This window comes from Oreochromis aureus, linkage group 10 (genome assembly GCF_013358895.1).
Source record: "Oreochromis aureus strain Israel breed Guangdong linkage group 10, ZZ_aureus, whole genome shotgun sequence".
Lineage (NCBI taxonomy): Eukaryota > Metazoa > Chordata > Actinopteri > Cichliformes > Cichlidae > Oreochromis > Oreochromis aureus.
The window spans coordinates 13,375,274-13,395,013 of NC_052951.1; the positions used below are offsets into that span (position 1 = coordinate 13,375,274).

Below are 19,740 nucleotides of genomic sequence, written 5' to 3' on the forward strand. Positions count from 1 at the left end.
TGCTGCTGCTAGTTTGTCTCCAGTCGGGTTGTTTTCCCACAGGGAAAGCGCTGAGAATGCTGCCCCGAACTTGTGTAGAAGTGCATGCGGGTTAGTGCATCTATCTGGGCAGATGTTCAGGTTCATAACCCCAGCATGCCTCTACCTGCCATTACCCCACCGCCAGGAGGTGCCTTCACCGTACCTTCACAGGTGTGCGTTATTGTCAGATATTCAGCCAAGTTTACACCAGCTGTTTCTGTGGCTTCTCAGGAAAAATGTTAATAAAGACATTTCAAATTGGGATTTCTTGGAGAGCGTGATGACTCATTTATGGTATAATCAACAATACATGCATTAGATTTAGTTTGTGGTTTTACCTTCCATTTTTAATGGCTGTGCCACAATTGAAGATCGCACCTAATCTGTCATCACTCTGTAAACACTTCACTGTCTGGCTAATTACTCCGTCATCCACGAATAGTTTGATCTAATATTTAATGGCCAAAATGAAGAGGTAAGTGGAAAAAAAGCGTGTAAAGAAAAAAAAGAGTGCGGTTTTTGTCACAAAAAGAGAGTCCGCATAATTTGAAAGCCAAGAACAAACCAAAAAGCCCACTCAGATACCGGAAGTCTTTGAAACAGGTGGCCAAAATGCAACTTGGGCATTTTTTATTCGATTTTGTGGGACTTTGTGTGCACAGCAAATCTCACGAGGTGCTGCTGCATTCCTTACAAGTTAAACTCTTGAAGGACGGCCTCCACAAGGACACAAGTATCAAGCAAACATTCTCTGCCTTAATAATCAACCAATGTAAATACTGAAAGCGCCACAGCTCATTAAAGTTCAAGCAGGCTGACTCCCCCCCAAAGGCTTTAAAAGTGCTACTCATTCTCTGTGCTCTGTTAAATCAAACATCCTCTGTCTCTCCTGAAAGCCTGTGCAGAACAGCAAGCGCTTCGGACAGCAGAGTCGTCCCATAATTATGTCTTATATATGAGACACAACATAAAATTTTCTTTTAAATCCCTTTTTGAGAAAATTGTTGGTGTCCTTTAGTTGAAGGTAGTCTTTGAAAAATATCAGAGAAAAAGGCGTTTACTCACCAACGCCTAGACTGGGTTGTAGACGTTCCTGTTAACGAGAACGCAGGCCTGTATATTAATGATGCCGCTGTTAAACATTTAGACTTGAATGTGAAATGATCATAAAATGAAACGGTAGTCTCTAATTGAATCTTTTCTGTGAAGCAACAGCTTAAAAAGCACTGAAGTTACAAACACGTTCAACAGAAGTAACAATCACATTAAAAAAGGCACGAGACACCAAGGACACGTTCACAGAATTTTTCTTTTAGTTCGCAGCTAGGCTTTATCTACGCCTGGGAAATCTGCATGGCGTATGTGCTTGACAAAAAGCTCAACAAATGAAGGTATAACCACAGTAAATTAGAAACGTGTGTGTCATATAACAGAATGTGACTATTTTAGTGTCGTCTCAAAGTAGGATGTGTTAGAATTTAACAGGAACAATGTGGCATGTCTGAATTTTCCAATCAGACGTTTGTAGTGTCCAGATTTGTGTAGTGTGACACAACCAGAGTGTCTGCTTCTTCATTTAAAAAATAGGAACATGAATCAAATGCTTGACATGTGATTTAATTTCATTCAATTAATTTCTGGTGTAATAGACTCAGTGAAAAATTATTGTAGGGGTTAATATCTTAGGCACTCAATGTAAAATAAATAATTTGAACAAAAATCAAATACTCTTGTATGTCTGAAATGCTTATGATCATAGAATAGAATAGAATAGAATACAATAGACCTTTACTGTCACTGTACATGTACAACAAAATTTTGGGTGCTCCACACTAAATGTGCTGGCAAAAATATAAATAGTAAAGCAGCAGGAATAACTAACAAACAGGAGAAAAATATCCAAAACAAGGGAAAGGCTCACTTTACAGCAGCGGCCTCCAACCTTTTTTGTGCCACGGACCGGTTTATGTCCGACAATATTTTCACAGACCGGTCTTTAAGGTGTCGCAGATAAATACAACAAAATAAAACCAGTACCGGTACCAAAACAAGAAGCTTTATTCATAACACATGGGAAAGGGCCCAGGGAAACCGAGTTAATTATAAAAACAATTTAAAAAATAACAATAAAAACCCTGAAAACCATCAATTTCATGCCTGAGCCTCAACTCTCGCGGCCCCATACCAAACGACTCACGGACCGGTACCAGTCCGTGGCCCGGGGATTGGGGAGTGCTGCATTAGAGAACAGGTTGCAAAGGACTTGGTCTGAGTAGAGTCTTTGTGAGTGACCTCAGTGATGAGGGTTACTAAGACCATGGCTCAGATTGGTGGGTAGGTGGACAGGGATGGGGTGTGGGGGATCAAATGGTCCAGGGAAAGAAGCCGTTTCTGTACATCTATAGTATCTATATCTATATTAATGTTTTTTCATATTAATGTGTCTGTGTCAACACCGGGTGCTGCTGAAGCATGTCTATGCCCAATCCTGAAGCATCTGGATTGGGCAGAGATCAAAGGATGCGGTTCATGGATCAATTGGACCACGTTAGTGCCTGACGGTGATTACAAGCTCTCACAGACAACCCCTGCACAGTAGCTGAACAAACGCAGCTGATCAAGAGACTACCCGATCTCTAAGGCCAAATCTCACAAAGAGCAATCTGCACGGTCCAACCCGCAGCACCGGACCACACCCAAATCCTGACAGCCAGAGTGGCTGTGTCACATCTGCTGCAGGGTGAAAATTAATTAACCCCAATTAATCATCTCCTTGACATGCACCTTCCATGTTTTCATTAAACTGAATCCTGCGGCATTATTGACAGAATACAATAAATAGTCAGAGTATGATGGTCTCATTTTCCTGCAGCTTAGAGACAAATAACTTAGTGATAACAAGCTGAATTTCTAAATAGCAACTTAAAGCTATTTTTATCCCCTCTTCAAAATCAGTCTCTTGCTGATCAGAGACTCACTGTTTGCTCCAGAAGAAAGCAAGACATCTATTAGTATTCATTTTGCTGTGTCATGGAAGGACATATCCAAGCAGCATCTGCACTACGAACACAAATGAATAGATTGATGATATGGCCTGATGGCACCGTGGAGCCTTGGTGGAGTGCTTCTCTGCCTGGCGGGCCTTGTTCTGTGGGAGCTTGAGGCAGCAAGCAGGTGGATTAAAGACCCACTGTGCGCTGCAGATGGTGCATGGTCTAGGTTGGAGGAGGGAAAAGTGGGAAAAGATAGACAGGCATATAAAGCCTGTCTCCACCTACCCCCCAGCTCCCCCATCACCCAGATGATTCAACTACTAACACAGAATACCCAGTTGTGGGACCAGATTAGGGTGTGGAGGGAGATGGGGGAATTGACTATATGCAGCTGGGTTACAGCATCAAGGTCCAAGCCTGAGGGAGAGGCAGAGTTTAGTCTTAATGGAAAGCGTGTATACCTTGTGACCTCAGCTTTAGTCTTTCCCCATGTGGTAATTTCTGCTTCCCTTAACCCTTTGGCTTCTTTTCCCTTTGTGCTGCTGACTGTGTCATAGTCTGCTTCTCACTTCTGCTTACTGACTGCTGTCAGAGCCCATATACAACTACACAGTCAGAGCCTATCTGTGGAAAGCTGCTTGAGCTTTAAATCCATATTATCTGACCTTAGTTTCCTATAACCACTGTTTGGACATTTGGTCATTTTAATTGACTAGTTTTAGTCTGACTAGTCACTATTTTTGCTGCAACTAGTGGCACTTTTGTTTAAATGCTATTGTGAGAAGCCATATTAGGAATCACACTAGTAGCACCAGAAAGCTAATCTGCTTTTTCATGTATTAGTGGCATGTAGGTAATAAATGCATCTTTCTCTTTTCTCTGGTATTAATTAACCAGGCCTCATCTTGAATGTGGGCCGAGGACTCCAACAACAAAAACAAGAATTATACCTGCAGACAATAACTGCTGCAATCAAATGTCCGACAAGTGGTGATAATGACCAAGATCACGGAGGACACTGACATCTGATATAAAGGACATGGAACAAATATCTAGTTTATTACTGATTCTTCAGTTTGTTTGAAGGCAGGCGGTTTTGTTCTCCTCAAAATGTCTTGTAATCTGACCGAATGGGGCGAAAGGTTTAACATATAGTATGTATGATAAAATGCAGGTAAATCAGGCCATTTCAATACAATTCAGGTCAGTTTCTTTTCATAGCTGATAACAACAATCAGTAAAAGTAGAGAAGGTGTTTCATTGCACTGGGGATGAATGAATAAAGCCCTTCCTTCCCATTTTAAATACAAGATATCCTTCATACTAAACAGTAACCTTTTAATAGTAGGTAAGTGAATTTAGTTTTATTAAAACCTTTATACTGTAGCTCAGTTGTTTAATAAATAGTGGTGCCTATATGTAATTTCACATAATGAGGGGATGGAGGCGCAGCAGTGTTTGGTTTTCCCAAGCAAAGGATAGCGCACTTTGGTTATGTGGGACAGAATAATTGAAAGCCTTCTGTTTATCTGGAGCTCTGCAGCAGCAGCTCCTCACTCTAATTATCTTGTCACCCAGAGATAATTCACAAGACAAGATTGTTCACGCATGCACGCATAGACACACACACACTCAGACAGACACGCACTGCTCAGGAGGGAGAGCGGGTTGTCCACTAACCCCCTGCTACTGTCCTCATGTTGAAATGTCCTTGCCACGATACTGAACCCTTACACTGAACCCTGCTGTATTATCCGTGTGTGAGCATGTGTACGGTAGAAAAACAGAGTTGTAAGACTCGGGTTGCGGTGTAAGGTGCTTTTAGAAAAGTGATGTGCCCTTGCAGTCCCCATTCTCAAAGAATTTAAAGGACATTACCTTGACTTACTGTGAATTTACTTTGATCTAAACTACTATTTGCCCAACCTTTAAAAAGGCATTAATCTTAATAGGTAGTGATTTATGTTACTTTGTAGCAGATATCCTCATAATGTAAATGTGTTAACAGATTTAGGTCACTGAAACACGAGTAGAATACCAACAGCACACACGCAGACACATATACGCATCATTTGTAGGCACTGAATCAATAAGTAATTGACGGGGAATTCAGTGCAGTGCAAGGTAACCTTTGCAAGGATCCTTGTGTTTCTGGTTAAAGTGCACGGGGTTACTATTAGTGATTATTTAAGTGGAAATGTGGGCATGATCTAAAGACATTTAAATGAAAATAAAGAGTTAAGCTATGCTTCACTTGATCAAAGAGCATATTTACATTTTGTTGGCAGGTAGCAGTGAAATTGAATAGTCATATTTATGTTCCAGTGGATGAACTTTCCTGTTTTTCCTCTTGCAACATATGTTGATGACTGAGCCTCAAAGACCACCAGCAGTATATAGGATAAACATTATTTTATATGTGTTTCCAAAGTAAGTATTTGGAATACATGTGGAAATTCTGAATGCTGGCTGAGGACAGATATCTGCATAATGAGCTTAAGCATCTGTATCTGTATGCTTCCTTTATTTGACGTTGTTGGGATGAATTCTAAATATTTTATTACAGCAGGCAGATAAAAATGGGGGGTTGAAGCAGAGATTACATTCATGTTCCTGTTGCAGAACAAAAGCACATGCATGTAGCTCATTAATGCACGGCTATGATTTTTTTTTAGTAAACTGCCTTCAGTGGTTAAACAGAGCGTGTTTAACCGCTACTTCTGCTGTCGCTTTGTCGTTTAGCAGTCTCTTTGCATTTACATAAAATATCTTGAACACAACTATGATGTGCTAGAAAGGCCTCGTCTGATTAGGTCTACATAAAAATGGTAAAATTGATCTCATTTGTTTGTACAGATATGTTTGGCAAACATGAAAGTGTCCTACTTATCAAATCTGTGTGCTAAACATTCATCTTCTGCCAATTTAGAAGCTAACTTCAGCGTTGTCAGGCGACACAACAGACAGCTCGACAAGTTTAGGGAAAAAAGGGACACACGTTAGCTGTACTGTCAACAGTTGTTATTGCCATTTGTGGTTACCAGAAGGTGACTCATACTCATTTTCCCTTCCAGCCACACCTTGAAGTTGGCACCGGGTGTTTTACTGTAGGTGACATGTCGTGGCAGGATTGAGATGGGTTGGCATTGAATTTGGCAAGGGACAATAGTGACTCCTAAGAAGAATTCCTTGTAACTTTGTTGATATCTTAACTAAGAAATACATGCAAAACTCTTGACATTAAACTGTTGGCGTGGGTTTTAATATGTATGACGGTGAACTAAGCTCTTAAACATGAAAAACAATTTAGCCATTGTGATACGCTGCCATGCCTTAACAGCCTTAACAGTTGATAGTATGGTTGTTTACTCTAGTTTTGTTCTATTATATACCATAACATGATTGTTGATATGGCATTACTTGCAAATATGTTGAATTTGTATAAAAAGACTTATTTCAGTTAAATGCAATCATAGAACTCATTCAGTTTTGACCGTTCTCTTAATAAAAAGAGATAAATCCTATAAAGGAACCCAGAAAAAAAGATTATGGTTATTTTATTTTGTTGTTAACTTGTCTTTCAACAAAACGACAGATGTAGGATGAGTTCCAACACTCTCCACTCATTCATACAAATCTAAAGCCATTAACGTGCCACTCCCAGCGAGATCGATGGTGGAAATACTGACGTATGACCCCACCAGCAGCACTCAAACCTATAAAGCCCAAGACTCTGGTGTAATATTAGACCGGCGTTCGATGAAGAGCTACGTTTCCTACTGCTCTGTCACAGATATGTATTGATCAGTCTTTCAAGGCTTTGGGAATGGCTTCTCGTGCAAAAAGCACACATAACTGATGTTAAAGGGTTATAATGAGTTTGTCACCAGCGTGCTTATGTACACAAGTATTCTGTTTCTTCTCCTTGCAGATCTGTCTAAGAATCGGCTCACAGAAATCCCCCCAGAAGTGTGTCTGTTTGCCCCCCTGGAGTCACTCAACCTCTACCACAACTGCATTAAGTGCATCCCAGAAGCTATTATCAATCTGCAGATGCTGACTTATCTGGACATCAGGTGAGCCATTGCTAACACTATACTTTTATTATTGTTTCAGACTCTAATTGAATACAAAAGGAGTGAATGTTGGTATTCAGTTATATGCCAAAAAAGTGCCTGTTCCCCTTTCACCTTACTTACAGGGTGAAAATCCTCACGCGAAAGAGATGTTTCCTCTTTTGCTGCAACTCAATTCCCAGTCACCATCGTCTCAGTGTTACACGCTTCTGTATGCTATTTTAAATCCAGGTCATTGTTTTGTCTTTCTCTGCAGCCGAAATCTTCTGACAGTGTTGCCGAAATACCTTTTCAACCTTCCCCTGAAGGTTTTGCTTGTGAGCAACAACAAGCTTGTGTCCATCCCTGAAGAGATTGGCAAGGCCAAAGACTTAATGGAACTGGTGAGCAGTCTGTATACATCAGCCTTTATATACAGTACAGTGCCTGAGGCACATACACAAGGGATGAACCAGTGTTCTGTCTACACGTAACAGAAAACTTAGCAAAGAATCAATTTTAAATCGTGTCTTTAGGCACTTTTTAACTAGCAGCCTGTCACAAAAACACATTTGTTCCAATTCCTTTAGTTGAATCTATAAAAAATGCCAGATAACACAGTTCGATAGACATAAAATTGTATTTTTACACCAACAAGGTGATTCCCAATAAGCTATTAGGAAAAAACTTGACATATCTCAGCATGGTGTGCAGTATGTTCTTAAAAACTGGACAAAGTGATGACAAAAGAAAATGTGACAGGCCTGAAAGACTACCTACAGCAGTGCGAGATGATCATGACAGAGAACAGAACAAAAGACAGCCGAGATCCAACCTAAAGAAAAGCTTTGATTGTCCTTCAAGAAGCCTGGAGAACTATGCCTTAGGACTGCTTAAAGAAATGACAAGAAAGCTGCCTAAGAGAGTTCAGGCTGTGGTGAAGAATAAAGGTGGTCATACTAAATATGGACTTCCATGCTCCATAGATTTGTACAAACTCTGCTTTTGCCTTTTATGCTATATTTCTATGTTCTTTGCATGTCTCAGTAAGTTCCTGCACCCATTTCCCATTTTCTATATGTATGTGTGTGTGAGAGGTGAGAGAGTGAACGCTAATAATTCCATTTCTCACTCTTTGTCTCCCCCTGCTGGGTTGGATTTCAGGACGTGAGCTCAAACGAGATCCAGGCGCTGCCCGCTCAAGTGGGAAAGCTTCAAGCCTTGAGAGAACTCAACATCAGGAAGAACAGTCTTCACATGCTGCCTGATGGTAAATCCATCAATCATGAAGCTCTCTGTTCGTTTCTTTCACTTTAGACGCATTGATTGCACATCACTGAGACATTTTGGCATTTATGCCAGTCTGTCACAGCCAAGAGATACAACTGTGCTGTGTATGTTTTGTGTTGCCTGTCTTGTTACTGTTGGCACAGATAAACATAGCAGAAGACAACATAATAAATTATAGTAATATATATCAGAATAACTAAGGATACCTGAATTGACAAGCCCAACTTGAGCAATTCCTACGTGTGGCACATGAATCCATGCAGTCCGTGCTGTTGTCTAACACAGCGGTCCCCAACCCCTGGGCCATGGACCGGTACTGGTCCGTGAGTTGTTTGGTACCAGGCCGGGAGAGTTAAAGATCGGGTGTGAAATTTATGGTTTTCAGAGTTTTTATCGGGTTGTAATCTTTATTTTTTAATTGTTTTTATTGTTAACTTGGTTTCCCTGGGTCTTTTGTTATGAATAAATCTATACCGGTACTGGTTTTATTTTGTTGTATTTATCCGCGACACCTTAAAGGTCGGTCCATGAAAATATTGTCAGACATAAACCGGTCTAACAGATTAATAATATTTATAAAATTCTGTTTATTAAAAAATCACATATGTTCAACACAATGAACTAAAAAAAATCCCCTTAAAAGCAGTTAGAGAAACTTGTACCCATATTTCTACATGCCCTTAAAGTGAAAACTATAGCAAAATTTTGCCATTAATTTGAAGGATGAAATGCATTTTAATTACAAGTCAAGTAAACCCTTTTTTACATTAAAGTACCTTTGAAAAGCTTAACATTAGAACATCTGCCATAGATGGATGGAAAGAGTACAGGTATGACAAACAGAGCAATTGAAAAAAAAATTGTGTAATAACATATTTATAGATACAGATATGATCCAAATATGATCTTTTTTTATTTGCTGAATTATTGTGGTTGCTTCAGGGTTAAGATAAGAGCCCAAAAACAAGAACTTGACTCTGTTTTTATGATGTTGTAAAACTATTTTTTATAAAATCTACCCTAACAGCACATACAAATTTCTGATGACTGTGCAGTCGAAGCATTGCACATCAGTTTCTTGTTATCTGTACTTTCAGAGTTGGCTGACCTGCCTCTCATCCGACTTGACTTCTCCTGCAATAAGATCACAGAGATTCCTCCAGCCTACGGGAAGCTGAGGCAACTGCAGCACATCATCCTAGACAATAACCCTATGCAGTCTCCACCGGCACAGGTATGAGGATTTGCTTTATTGTGGTGCTTTTGCCCATATGTGGGAACAGATGTGCAGCACAATTGGAGCTTTATGGATTGTCTTTAGAAAAATAGTGGTTGTTTTTGTATATCCAACCATCCACCCACATGGATTTCCTTGTAGTTCCCTCTGTAGTGGTTGGAGTGACTTCAAGAACACACTGTGTATGTTTATCTGTTTCAGATTTGTCTTAAAGGCAAAGTGCACATATTTAAGTACCTGAACATGCAGGCTTGTAGGATGGATAAGAAACCAGACACCCTGGACCTCCCCTCCCTTGGCAAGCGTTGCCTACCGCAACCACTAACAGATAGGTACTGACAGATTTACTAACTTACGTGCAACTATCATTACGTGCTACTGTAAGGTGACCTTGAGGGTCTGAAAGGCGCCTATAAATAAAATGTATTATTATTATTATTATTATCAAGTATATCATTGTATCATAATGCATCTATTTATCACTTCTGTTCTGTTAAAAACACTATGCATTGCATTTATGCTATCTAATTATTTAATGCTGTCTAATTTACGTCATTTTGCATAATTTCAGCATGGAAGATTTTTACCCAAGTAAAAACCACGGTCCTGACTCTGGAATTGGTAGTGACAATGGTGACAAGAGGCTGTCTACAACAGAGGTGAGAGTCCAAACAAGTGTCACACATGTGTGACTCACTGACTTGTGCATTCCTGTTTAGGAGCCTCAAGCTGAGTTATATTTTTCTGAACCCAGATCTTGTCAGTGATGGGTGGATTTGAAAGCTTAAACAGACTTATATATTAGGGAGTTGTCACTCATCATAGGTGAGCCACGCCTCAGAAAGTAGAATACGATTTTATTATCTCTTGTGTGAGAAAATAAATAAATTTTACCACTTAAGAAAGAGCACATCTTGAGATATATAACTGCGAAAGTGTAACCCATATCATTTTCTTGATATAATATGAGCTGTTTATATAGGTGGTTGACTTTTTAATCACGCTAAATCTAAGGAGTGGAAAGAGTGTTAGGCTTTGGTAGTAGCACTCATGCAGCTGCACAGAAAAGAAGCAGCTTGGCCAGAGCACATTTGCCACGATAAAGTGGCTGTGGTTTAAAAAAAAATACAGACAGAAGTAAATGTTAGCACACTAGTTAAAACAACATATAAATATCTGACTAGACAAACTGGCAAGATGTGACCTGCGGGGCACTGTTGGATAATGGGAAGCAAGTGTGCAGGGAGGCTGGTTTTCAGCAGCAACACGTGAAGCTTTGTGAAGGCGGCAGAAATCCAAATGGAAAAATGCTGATGTGACAGTAGAAGGTGGAAGATGGAAATGTGCAGTTCTGAATAACATATTTAACCTCCTAAGACCTGAACTCTTCCACGACATGCATTTTTAATTTCTCTTTGATATTTGGGCATATTGGGGCCCGATGAATGTAAAAACAAAGAATTTCCAGATTTTTTTTTTTTTTTACCTTATTTTTGTTTTTAAGAAAAATGAGAGCCACAAATGAGGATATTCATTTAAAATTTTGATAGAACAGTAGCAGTATAATGTCCTCGTAAGTGGATATCAGGCCCATGTAGAGCAAAATTGAGTATTTTGGTCAAAATAACCAAAAATGTGATGTCCACATATGTGGACGGCAGGTCCTAGGAGGTTAAAGGACTTCCCTCCGAAACTTGAGTAACCTCCCTTATGCCTGTAAGCTATAGCATTGCAACACACTGTGTGAGCTTACTGTTGTGACAGGAGAATAACCGGCGAGACCCAAACCAGTATAAGAGACAAGGATACTTTCAGAAGGATGTCTGGATACATGCCAAGAACTACAAATATAACTCAAAAGATCATTAATGGAGAAACTGAGTACATACCTAAATATAACTGCTCATTAAGGTTGCTTGGTAAGGCTGCAAACGTGACTTGGCAAATGTTACAGTCACGTGTTGCAGGTGTGGTTTTTTTCCTTTTAATCCTATGTTTCATTTAAATACCCAAAATAGCAACAGTAATAATTCAGGTGAATTGATTGCATTTGAAACTTGACTTCCCATTCCTCTCCTTTCCTCTCCTTCAGCCTTCAGACGATGACACCGTTAGCCTGCACTCTCAAGTTTCAGAGACAGCCCGTGCCGACGCCCTGTCACTCCTCTCCAAAATGGACTCTTGCAAAGGTTACCGAAAATAAGTATCACATATTCCCTTTGAAAGCAATAACAGAGACACGGGGTTGTTGAATAAAGTGCCTAAAAATGTGACAGTTCATGTGATGAACGCGGATGCTTCCTCCCTCTATCAGATCAGGATCTCTATGACTTTATAGAGCCCAACCCAGACGAGGATCCTGCTCTGTCAGAGTGCAATGGGCAGCAAAGCAGTCATGTGTCTTGTATAAAGGTATGAATTCATCAATCAGTCTAGAAAACCGAGAAGAATGTGGGAAATCTTTTGAAGACACGTTGGGAGAGAATATCTATCGCTGTGTGCTTGGTCCCTGTGACCTGACGTGATGTCCCTGTGTGCGTTCCAGGAACTGGAGAAAGTTCTTCACATGTCTCACCAAAGCAAAGATAAAGACAGCTGGAAAGAGGAGTCAGGGTGAGTTTTTTTTGTGCAATACTGTTACTTTCCACCATCCCCTGGACTTTTTAGGGTAACGTTCGCTCGCTGGAGTGTGAGTTGGCACAGGTTGTACTAATTGGTACTCAAATCAGATCCAGACAGACCAACAGAGCAAAGTGTTTTTTGGGAAAAAAGCCCGGTGATGAGGTTAGGCATATGGAGAGTGGACAGGCAAGGTGTTGGGCTCATTGTGCCGCAAGGCTAGCAGATTGAAAGAAAAACCTGAATCAGAAATATCCAATAAAAGAGATGAAAACACTAGGAGTGGTTAGCTTTAGCGTGACTGCCACACTGCTCACCGGCTCTAATGAGAAGTGAGTGGGAAGACCTAGGTATTTATACTGGAGCGAATGAGTGGTTAATACAGACCAGGTGTGCCACTCCAGCAATTTATGGGAACCAGAGGAAACGGCGTGAAGGGCGGCGTGAGAGAACAGAAAAAAAACTTTCAGTTTGTTCCTTATCGCAAGTGGCGGCCACGCTTGTGTTTGGTTTGGCAGAGTTCTGCCAAGTGCCGGTTCAGCACACACAAAAACACATTTTGTATTTTTTTTTTTTTGTGCATGTACTACCAAGGAGACCTCTTTGGAAATGACGTGTTAGCTGATGACACAGTTTGATGAGTCACTGCAAAATGTAAAAGACTGTCATCAGTTGTGAATGATGGCTTTCTACTGAATTGTATTGAAGTTCACATCAATCAGTGACTTCGATGCCGAGTGGTGCCAGCAGGTTTCCCCCTTTAATCATCTGCATGTCTCAGCCTGAAACCAAAGACAAACATAATAGCTTAACTGGGGATTCCACACATGTCTGTGAATGTGCTGGCCCTGCGACACACTGGTGACCAGTCTTGGGGCGGGGGGGCACACTTTGCCCTGTGGCAGCTGGGATAAGCTGAATTGGATAAGAAGAAGCAAATAAATGGATGTGTGCCCATACCTAGATATATCTCTAATTAGTCACTCGATAGTAATTTTGTTCCTCAACTTTTCCCAGTTCTGATAAGGAGCAGCTAGCTGAGGAAGAAGACGATGAGCTGAAGGAAGTGCTTGACCTGAGGAAGATTGCTGTCCAGCTTCTGCAGCAGGAGCAGCAGAACAGGTGTGTGGCCCTCACGTCTACTCTCGTAACATAACAGTAGCCGTGTGGTAGATCAGCGTTTGCTTAGCTGCTTAAATCTGTGTTGTTCATGTAACATCTTTCTGCAGTTAGCCTAACAGCGATTTCTCCCTGCAAGCCTACAATACCAACAGCATTATTAAATCCGCTTAAAGGCCTCATTAATTTATTACTTTCTAACAATTTTCTGTATTGGAAAGCGTTGCAGAGTAGGCTTACATCATGAGCTTTTAAAAGCAACGCAGATGTTTTGATAACTTTCCAAAGTCATTGAGCGTGACTTTTGAAAAGAAGCAGCATTACTGCCTAAGCTTCATCAGTTTGATGCCAGCGTTTGCGAAGTAGTTATAAAAAATGTGCCGTGACTAATACATGCACTGCTGTAAAGAATGTTTAAATAATAGTCCTGTAAGTGGTTTGACAGAGCAAACAGACAGGCATCGAAGTTTACATTTTCCGTGAACCGGACAGTTTGGAACTGGTATACTCATTGAACAAATCCACAGCGACAGCATTCCTGCCCAAGCTTTTACGCTACATCTCTACCTGCTACACTTTACCGCTTTTGTCTTTGCAAGTCAGAGCCATATCAGCTTTACCTGACTTTTTCTTCTCCACTTTTGCCTTTTCCTGATCTTCTCCTGTTCCCCCGACTTGCCTACTGCTTGTTTGCGTGGCTTCTTAGACGACGGTCCTTAATTTGCAGAGCCGAAAGTCTAATTCACAGGAGGAGAGTGACCGGCCGGGCACACAGGTAGAGCGATTTTTGTTGTCATGGTTTACAGTTTGCTTTTTCAAATTCATTTCATACATACAGGTGTCTTACGAGAATAAAGTAGCAGCTATTTTTGATTCTTTGCACTCACTTCCTGTGACTCAGTTTGGGGTGAATCAGTGTTTTCTTCTGTAAAACAAGCAGTAAAATCTCATGTTGCCCAATTTGTGAAATTTCAATGTTTGGTGACTCAGTGTATTGAGCTTTTGGGGTGTTTTTGTGACATGGTCCAAAAATATTTCATGTACTGCATGTGCAATGTAATCTCAGCCTCTTTGAACAGTTCTTGTGTTCGTCTGTTTGCTAATTGTGTGCGTCTGCAGATTCCTCAGTCACTCTGGAAGCTCCGGCAGCAAACCGAGGCTCACACCTCAGACTGCTCGCAGGTGAGTTCTGTGCCAGTGTGTCTCCAGCTTCCAAAGAAAACTAGAGGGATGTAATTTTTGTAGATAAAATAACTCACGTTTGCTAAGAAAGCGCATTATTACCCGCCCCTGCGTCGACTGTCTGTCTGTTTCTGTGTTTATCTTAAATCCTCTCTGCTTGTTGTTTTAATACTTCATTGTGTCACTCTAGTACGTTTCACATGCTTACAAGCGTGCGAAGCAGTATGCCCTCTCGTTCCTTGTGTGCGAATCTGCCATTTGGGGAGGAAACCTGTAGCTTTTATGGACTGCTGATGGAATTTTCTGCTGGTGTTCCTGAGAGAAGCTGAAAGCGCTAAAATCTTTAAATCTAAATCCACCTCCTTTTTCTGGCATTATCATTCAAAGACTTATCGTGGCCTTACTTTTATTTTATTTTTTTACATTTTTAAAAATTCATTATTTATTCCATTTTCAGACTGCTCCCAGGGTTACCTGATTTACTCCTGTACTACCGATTTCTTTAAAATTTTCATTATTTAGCTTATTTTAAAATTGTGTGTTGTCGCATTTAAATCTTTATGACTTCTTGTCTTATCTGGCAGCTTAAGCGATAGAGTCCTCAGTCTGGCCAGAGTCCACAAGAATCACTACTCCTCACTAATGGGAAGCACTAATCACTAATCAACAGTGTTGCTTAGGATTTAGTGAAACTTGCACACAAAGATCACCTCACGGGTCTTCACCCAAACTGTACTCAAAGTCAGACTGTGCCACTTTATGGGCAGCTGCTTCTCGCATTTTTCAAGCTGAACTCAACATGTTCGGGGCCAGTAAACTGCAGCAGACGTGGTTTACTAGCTTCCAAAGTGTTGTTCAAGTTAATCACAGGGCAGCTCTGTGGTGTTCTCCAGTAACACTTAGCCGTGAGATATACAGGAGTCATGCACGCAGATTTATTTTTGAGTAACACAAAACAGCCAAATTTGGTCTAGAATGCATCAACTTTTCCAAAACGTGACTGGCGGTGTGAGTCATGCACAGTTTGACTCCCCGTCTCCAAATATTTGTTGACCCTAATCTCTTTGTTAGTGGCATGTATTCCCAAAAACATAACTTCATGGTATTTGAATGTCAAACAAAAGCTTGTGATGTTATTGTGTTGTTATATCAGTGCCTCTTTAGATGAAGGAAGCAGTGGAGCGTCAGTGCTGAGTGGGCAGGTACCAACTTACTTTCTTTAAAGCAAACATACTGTGTTTCATTCATGCCCGGTTTTCCAGGCTTGTGTGTTTTTTTTCTCGATTGTGCCTCCCATTCTTCCCTGTAAGATGCGGAGAATTTTATAGAGAATTTTTTAGATTAATTTTAACTGCTTGTGTTTACAGCCCTCTTCCTCCTGCTCCTTTGATGGCTGTCTGAAGACAGATCAGTCCGATTCAGAGCCAAAGTGGCCGGAGATCCCACCTGTCCTCAATCAGAATGAAGATCGCAGGCGGAACAAGTATCTACGAAAAGATTATCTGAAGGTTGTGCAAATTCCCGGATTCTCTTTGCATCTTCAGTAATGTCTTTGAAACACATTCTGGATTTGGATGTGTAGAATTTACAGACAAGAGACGAAATTTCCGCCACCAAAAGTTCTCTTGCATGTAGTCTGCTTGTACTCTGTGCTTGCACTTGTTCAAAATCCGTCACGTTTCTTTGGATGAATGCAGGTGATAAACAGTCCCTGTGAAGAACAAAATGCAATGCCTACATGACCAAAACAAAAAATGCATGCATTCACACGCGTATTCATAAACAACGACCAACAGACCAAAACATAATCTTGGCTTGGATTTCTGGAGACTGCGGGAAAGAAAAAAGAATGCCTGTCGCTCCCAGATGCTGAGTGAGCAGATGGGCCAGGGGCTTTCTAGATTGCATCTACTTGCAGAGTACTTTGTGCTATCAGAGAGAATTGCATGCTCTATCTGGGAGCGCAGGGAGCAGATATGATTAGAGCCGGAGCAATACACTGAGAGCAGGTCCGCAGATGTCTGTCAGCACACGGAGCAGAGATCTGAGCAAGAACAAATGCCAACAACTGAGCGAGAGGGGCTGTTATTGTGTGTCAATATGGATAATAGCAAACACTGAAGTACATTTCTTGCACGCAGCAATGAATTTTGTTCGCTCAAATTAAACTTTTCTTTCTTTCTCCCCAAAATGCAACATTTGTACTTGCAATTTTTTTTACGTGCGCTCAGAATAGAGGCACAAAAATAACGCCATAGTAGTGCAGGTCATCTACTAATGGGCATGTTGGTGGTTTATTCCTGGTTGTAGCACAGTATCCACAGGCAAGATACTCGCCCCATTATTTATGTGGGACTTAGAGGCACACTAGCCACTTAATGTATAAACACGTGCCGATCATTCTTTTAATAAGCGTGTCACTGTTTACATAAATGAATAACAAACATGTAACACCAGGTTTGCTTCCATAAATAGAACAGGAGATGAACAGTTAGCATGAAACAAAGATCTAATTATCTCTTTTGTTGACAGTACAAATGTCAGAGTGCTCGCAAAAACTCGAGTGGCAACGAAGACTCTGAGGTGGGTATGAAAATGTTATCTTAACATATCGTGTAAGTGTTAATGCTGCGTCCCATTCTGAATTGGATGTGAATGTTTTATCCTCAGGAAGGTTTGCGCAACACTGATTTCAGCACTACTCTGACAGTGTTTGGACTTAAGCCAAGATCAGGTAACACAGACATCCTTGTTCTTTAAATGACACTGTCTGAATCGTTTGGCTCAGTGCTTTTCCTTTTCACTGGCATGATTGTCTTGGGGCTTTCTTGGGCATAAAAATAGTAACAAAAATAAAGTCAATCAGACGGTTAGAACCCATCCTTCCCGTCGATTTGAAAAGATAATAAAAAACAAACTGCTGAAATGATTTAAGTGTTACATTTTACATGTTGTACGGATATGAAAAAAGATCTCTCTCATATGTTGCAATTTTATTGAGCAAAAAACAAAACAATAGTGTTTACTTACTAAAGAAAACCCTTCTAAAGACATCATAGGTAAAATAAGCTACTCTGTCTAAAGGATGTGTTACCGCGGAAAACATCGTCGATGCGTATATATTTTGAAATCAGAATGTTAAGAATGCATTGTTTTCACACTGAGTCACTTTCTTTTAAGGTGGAGTCTCATCATTCTTTCACGAGAATTAGGGAGGGTTTTCTAAAGAACTGCTGGTTTGTGCCCCCACGCCCCCATAACCAGCTTTTGGATACAGTCAAAAAATCTTCCTGGATGTACAAATAAAACTTGTTTTACTTTGACAGGAGGATAATAAATCATGAATTAGCCTACTGAAAAAAAACAAAAGCAAAAAAACAAACAAACAGTGTCGGGGGAAAACCACGTCTGCCAGTTTTCAATAAGGATTAATGTGACAACCTCCTGACTGCATGTTCTCTCTGACTATAAATGTCAAATAGCTAATCCTTGCTTGAGTGCAGTGCCAGCTGAACGTAACGCAGTTATGACCACAATCTGTTCGCAATTTTTGTAATCTTGCATCTGTACACCGGCGATTTTAACTCACACAATCAAGATGTGATTGAAGTGCAAGCTTTCATCTTTGATTCAACTGGCTTAACAAGTCTTTCTTTTTAAGAACGACCTTTTGTTTGTCTCCCGAAGCCTCCTTCAGTTGCGTCAGTGTCTCTTCGGGCCTCATATTGAAGAAGAAGTTGTATTATTATCCAGTGCACAGCAAAAATAATCGCAGCGGTTTACACTGATCAGTAAAATTAAGAAAGTTATTGGAATTCTAATAAAAACTAAAGAGCCCAAATTTTTACAAAATAAAGTGCATCAAAGGAATGTTTTGGACAAAAGTCTCCAATGACGTTTTGATGCATAGTGATGAAGCACAATGCTCTGCTGATGTTGCTTGACCTCTGACCGTCACATTTTACTTGACTGAGATACTCAGTGGGTGTCTCAGGTTCTGTCTTGGAGCGGTTTCTGTCTCGTATCTGTCAGATCTGTTCCTTTCTTTTCGGCTGCTTTTAACTTCAGGTCGCCTTCGACTTCTCTTGATTATGGTGTACTACAAGGTTCTGTCTTGGGGGCTTTACTGTTGCTGTACCTCCTGCCCTCTTTCTTTTCACAACGTTTAAAGACATTATTTGTCTCTTTTAAGCCCCAGGATGTTTCTGAGCGACAGATCTTACATAGGTGCTTAGACTCTGTTAAAGGTTGGTCGGCTGACAGTTCTTCTCAAACTGAAGAGGAGAAAACGACTTTTCGTATGTGACCCTGAGAGATTTTTACCTAAGGTAATTGAAACTCTTGGTCGCTCGCCACATTTGCTAAGTGTTAACTTTTGCTGCGCTGTTTGCTCTTCCCTAAATTACTTAATTATTACCAGGTTGAGTCCTACTGTGTCACGCTGTGAAATGGAAGTTCTTATTCATGCCTTGATTTTAATCAGGTCTGGATTATTATAATTCGTTACTGGATTATTAACACAGCTTCTGTGAGGCTGAGAACGAAAGGAGACAGTGCTTTTGCAACAGTGGCCCCAAGACAAAACTCTGGGTCTTCTGTTGTTTTATTTACATAATTTGTCATGGTGTAGCGAGGGAAGAGGCCTCTTGTGGCAATGAACAGCCTATCGTCCAGAGAAAATGGGAATATGTCAAAATATCAAATATCTGTACTTTCTAAATAGTTGATGTAACATTTTTGATAAAGCTGAAAGTCTGCACTTCAGTTACATGTTGACTGTTTCATTTAAAATCTATTGATAAAAAAACAAATGTACTCATTGTTTTATTGTTTTATAAAAGCTCTTTGATAAAAGTCTAAGGAGGTTGGAAAGAAATCGACTGTACGTCTTCAAGTTTCTTGAAGACGTTTCACCTTTCGCCTCGCTTTCTTCCCACACTCCTTAGACTACAACATCTTGGATGACTGAGAACCTACAAAGACTCTTTGATAAAACTAAAGTAGACTTTCACTGACTACACAATGAAACTAAATCAGCCAGACTGTGTCTCGTAAACCCAAAGGGATGGGATGACTTGAGATAAAGAAAGACACTTCCTACTGTAAATACAGATTTAGATTGTATCTGAGCCACACCCAATTCCAGGTAACACACAGCACAGATTTGTTCCTTGGACATTGTTGTGATTTGATCTTATACAGTAAGAGCTCATATTATTTGATA

The 19,740-nt window shown here is 40.4% G+C and overlaps 1 protein-coding gene across 2 annotated transcripts in view; it reads left to right on the forward strand.

Moving 5' to 3' along the window:
- Positions 1-19,740, forward strand: part of lrch2 (leucine-rich repeats and calponin homology (CH) domain containing 2) — a 36,818-nt gene that overhangs the window by 2,667 nt on the left and 14,411 nt on the right. Inside the window, exons 2-17 of one of the 2 annotated variants that reach the window (XM_039618347.1) lie at positions 6,946-7,090; positions 7,347-7,473; positions 8,234-8,339; positions 9,457-9,593; positions 9,798-9,928; positions 10,168-10,255; positions 11,689-11,785; positions 11,911-12,008; positions 12,142-12,209; positions 13,233-13,337; positions 14,041-14,109; positions 14,454-14,516; positions 15,670-15,718; positions 15,884-16,024; positions 17,049-17,099; positions 17,187-17,250. In XM_039618347.1, coding sequence (XP_039474281.1) covers positions 6,946-7,090; positions 7,347-7,473; positions 8,234-8,339; positions 9,457-9,593; positions 9,798-9,928; positions 10,168-10,255; positions 11,689-11,785; positions 11,911-12,008; positions 12,142-12,209; positions 13,233-13,337; positions 14,041-14,109; positions 14,454-14,516; positions 15,670-15,718; positions 15,884-16,024; positions 17,049-17,099; positions 17,187-17,250 — 1,539 coding nt within the window. The remainder of the gene's footprint in view (positions 1-6,945; positions 7,091-7,346; positions 7,474-8,233; positions 8,340-9,456; positions 9,594-9,797; positions 9,929-10,167; positions 10,256-11,688; positions 11,786-11,910; positions 12,009-12,141; positions 12,210-13,232; positions 13,338-14,040; positions 14,110-14,453; positions 14,517-15,669; positions 15,719-15,883; positions 16,025-17,048; positions 17,100-17,186; positions 17,251-19,740) is intronic. The other variant, XM_031759950.2, reaches the window with a different exon arrangement.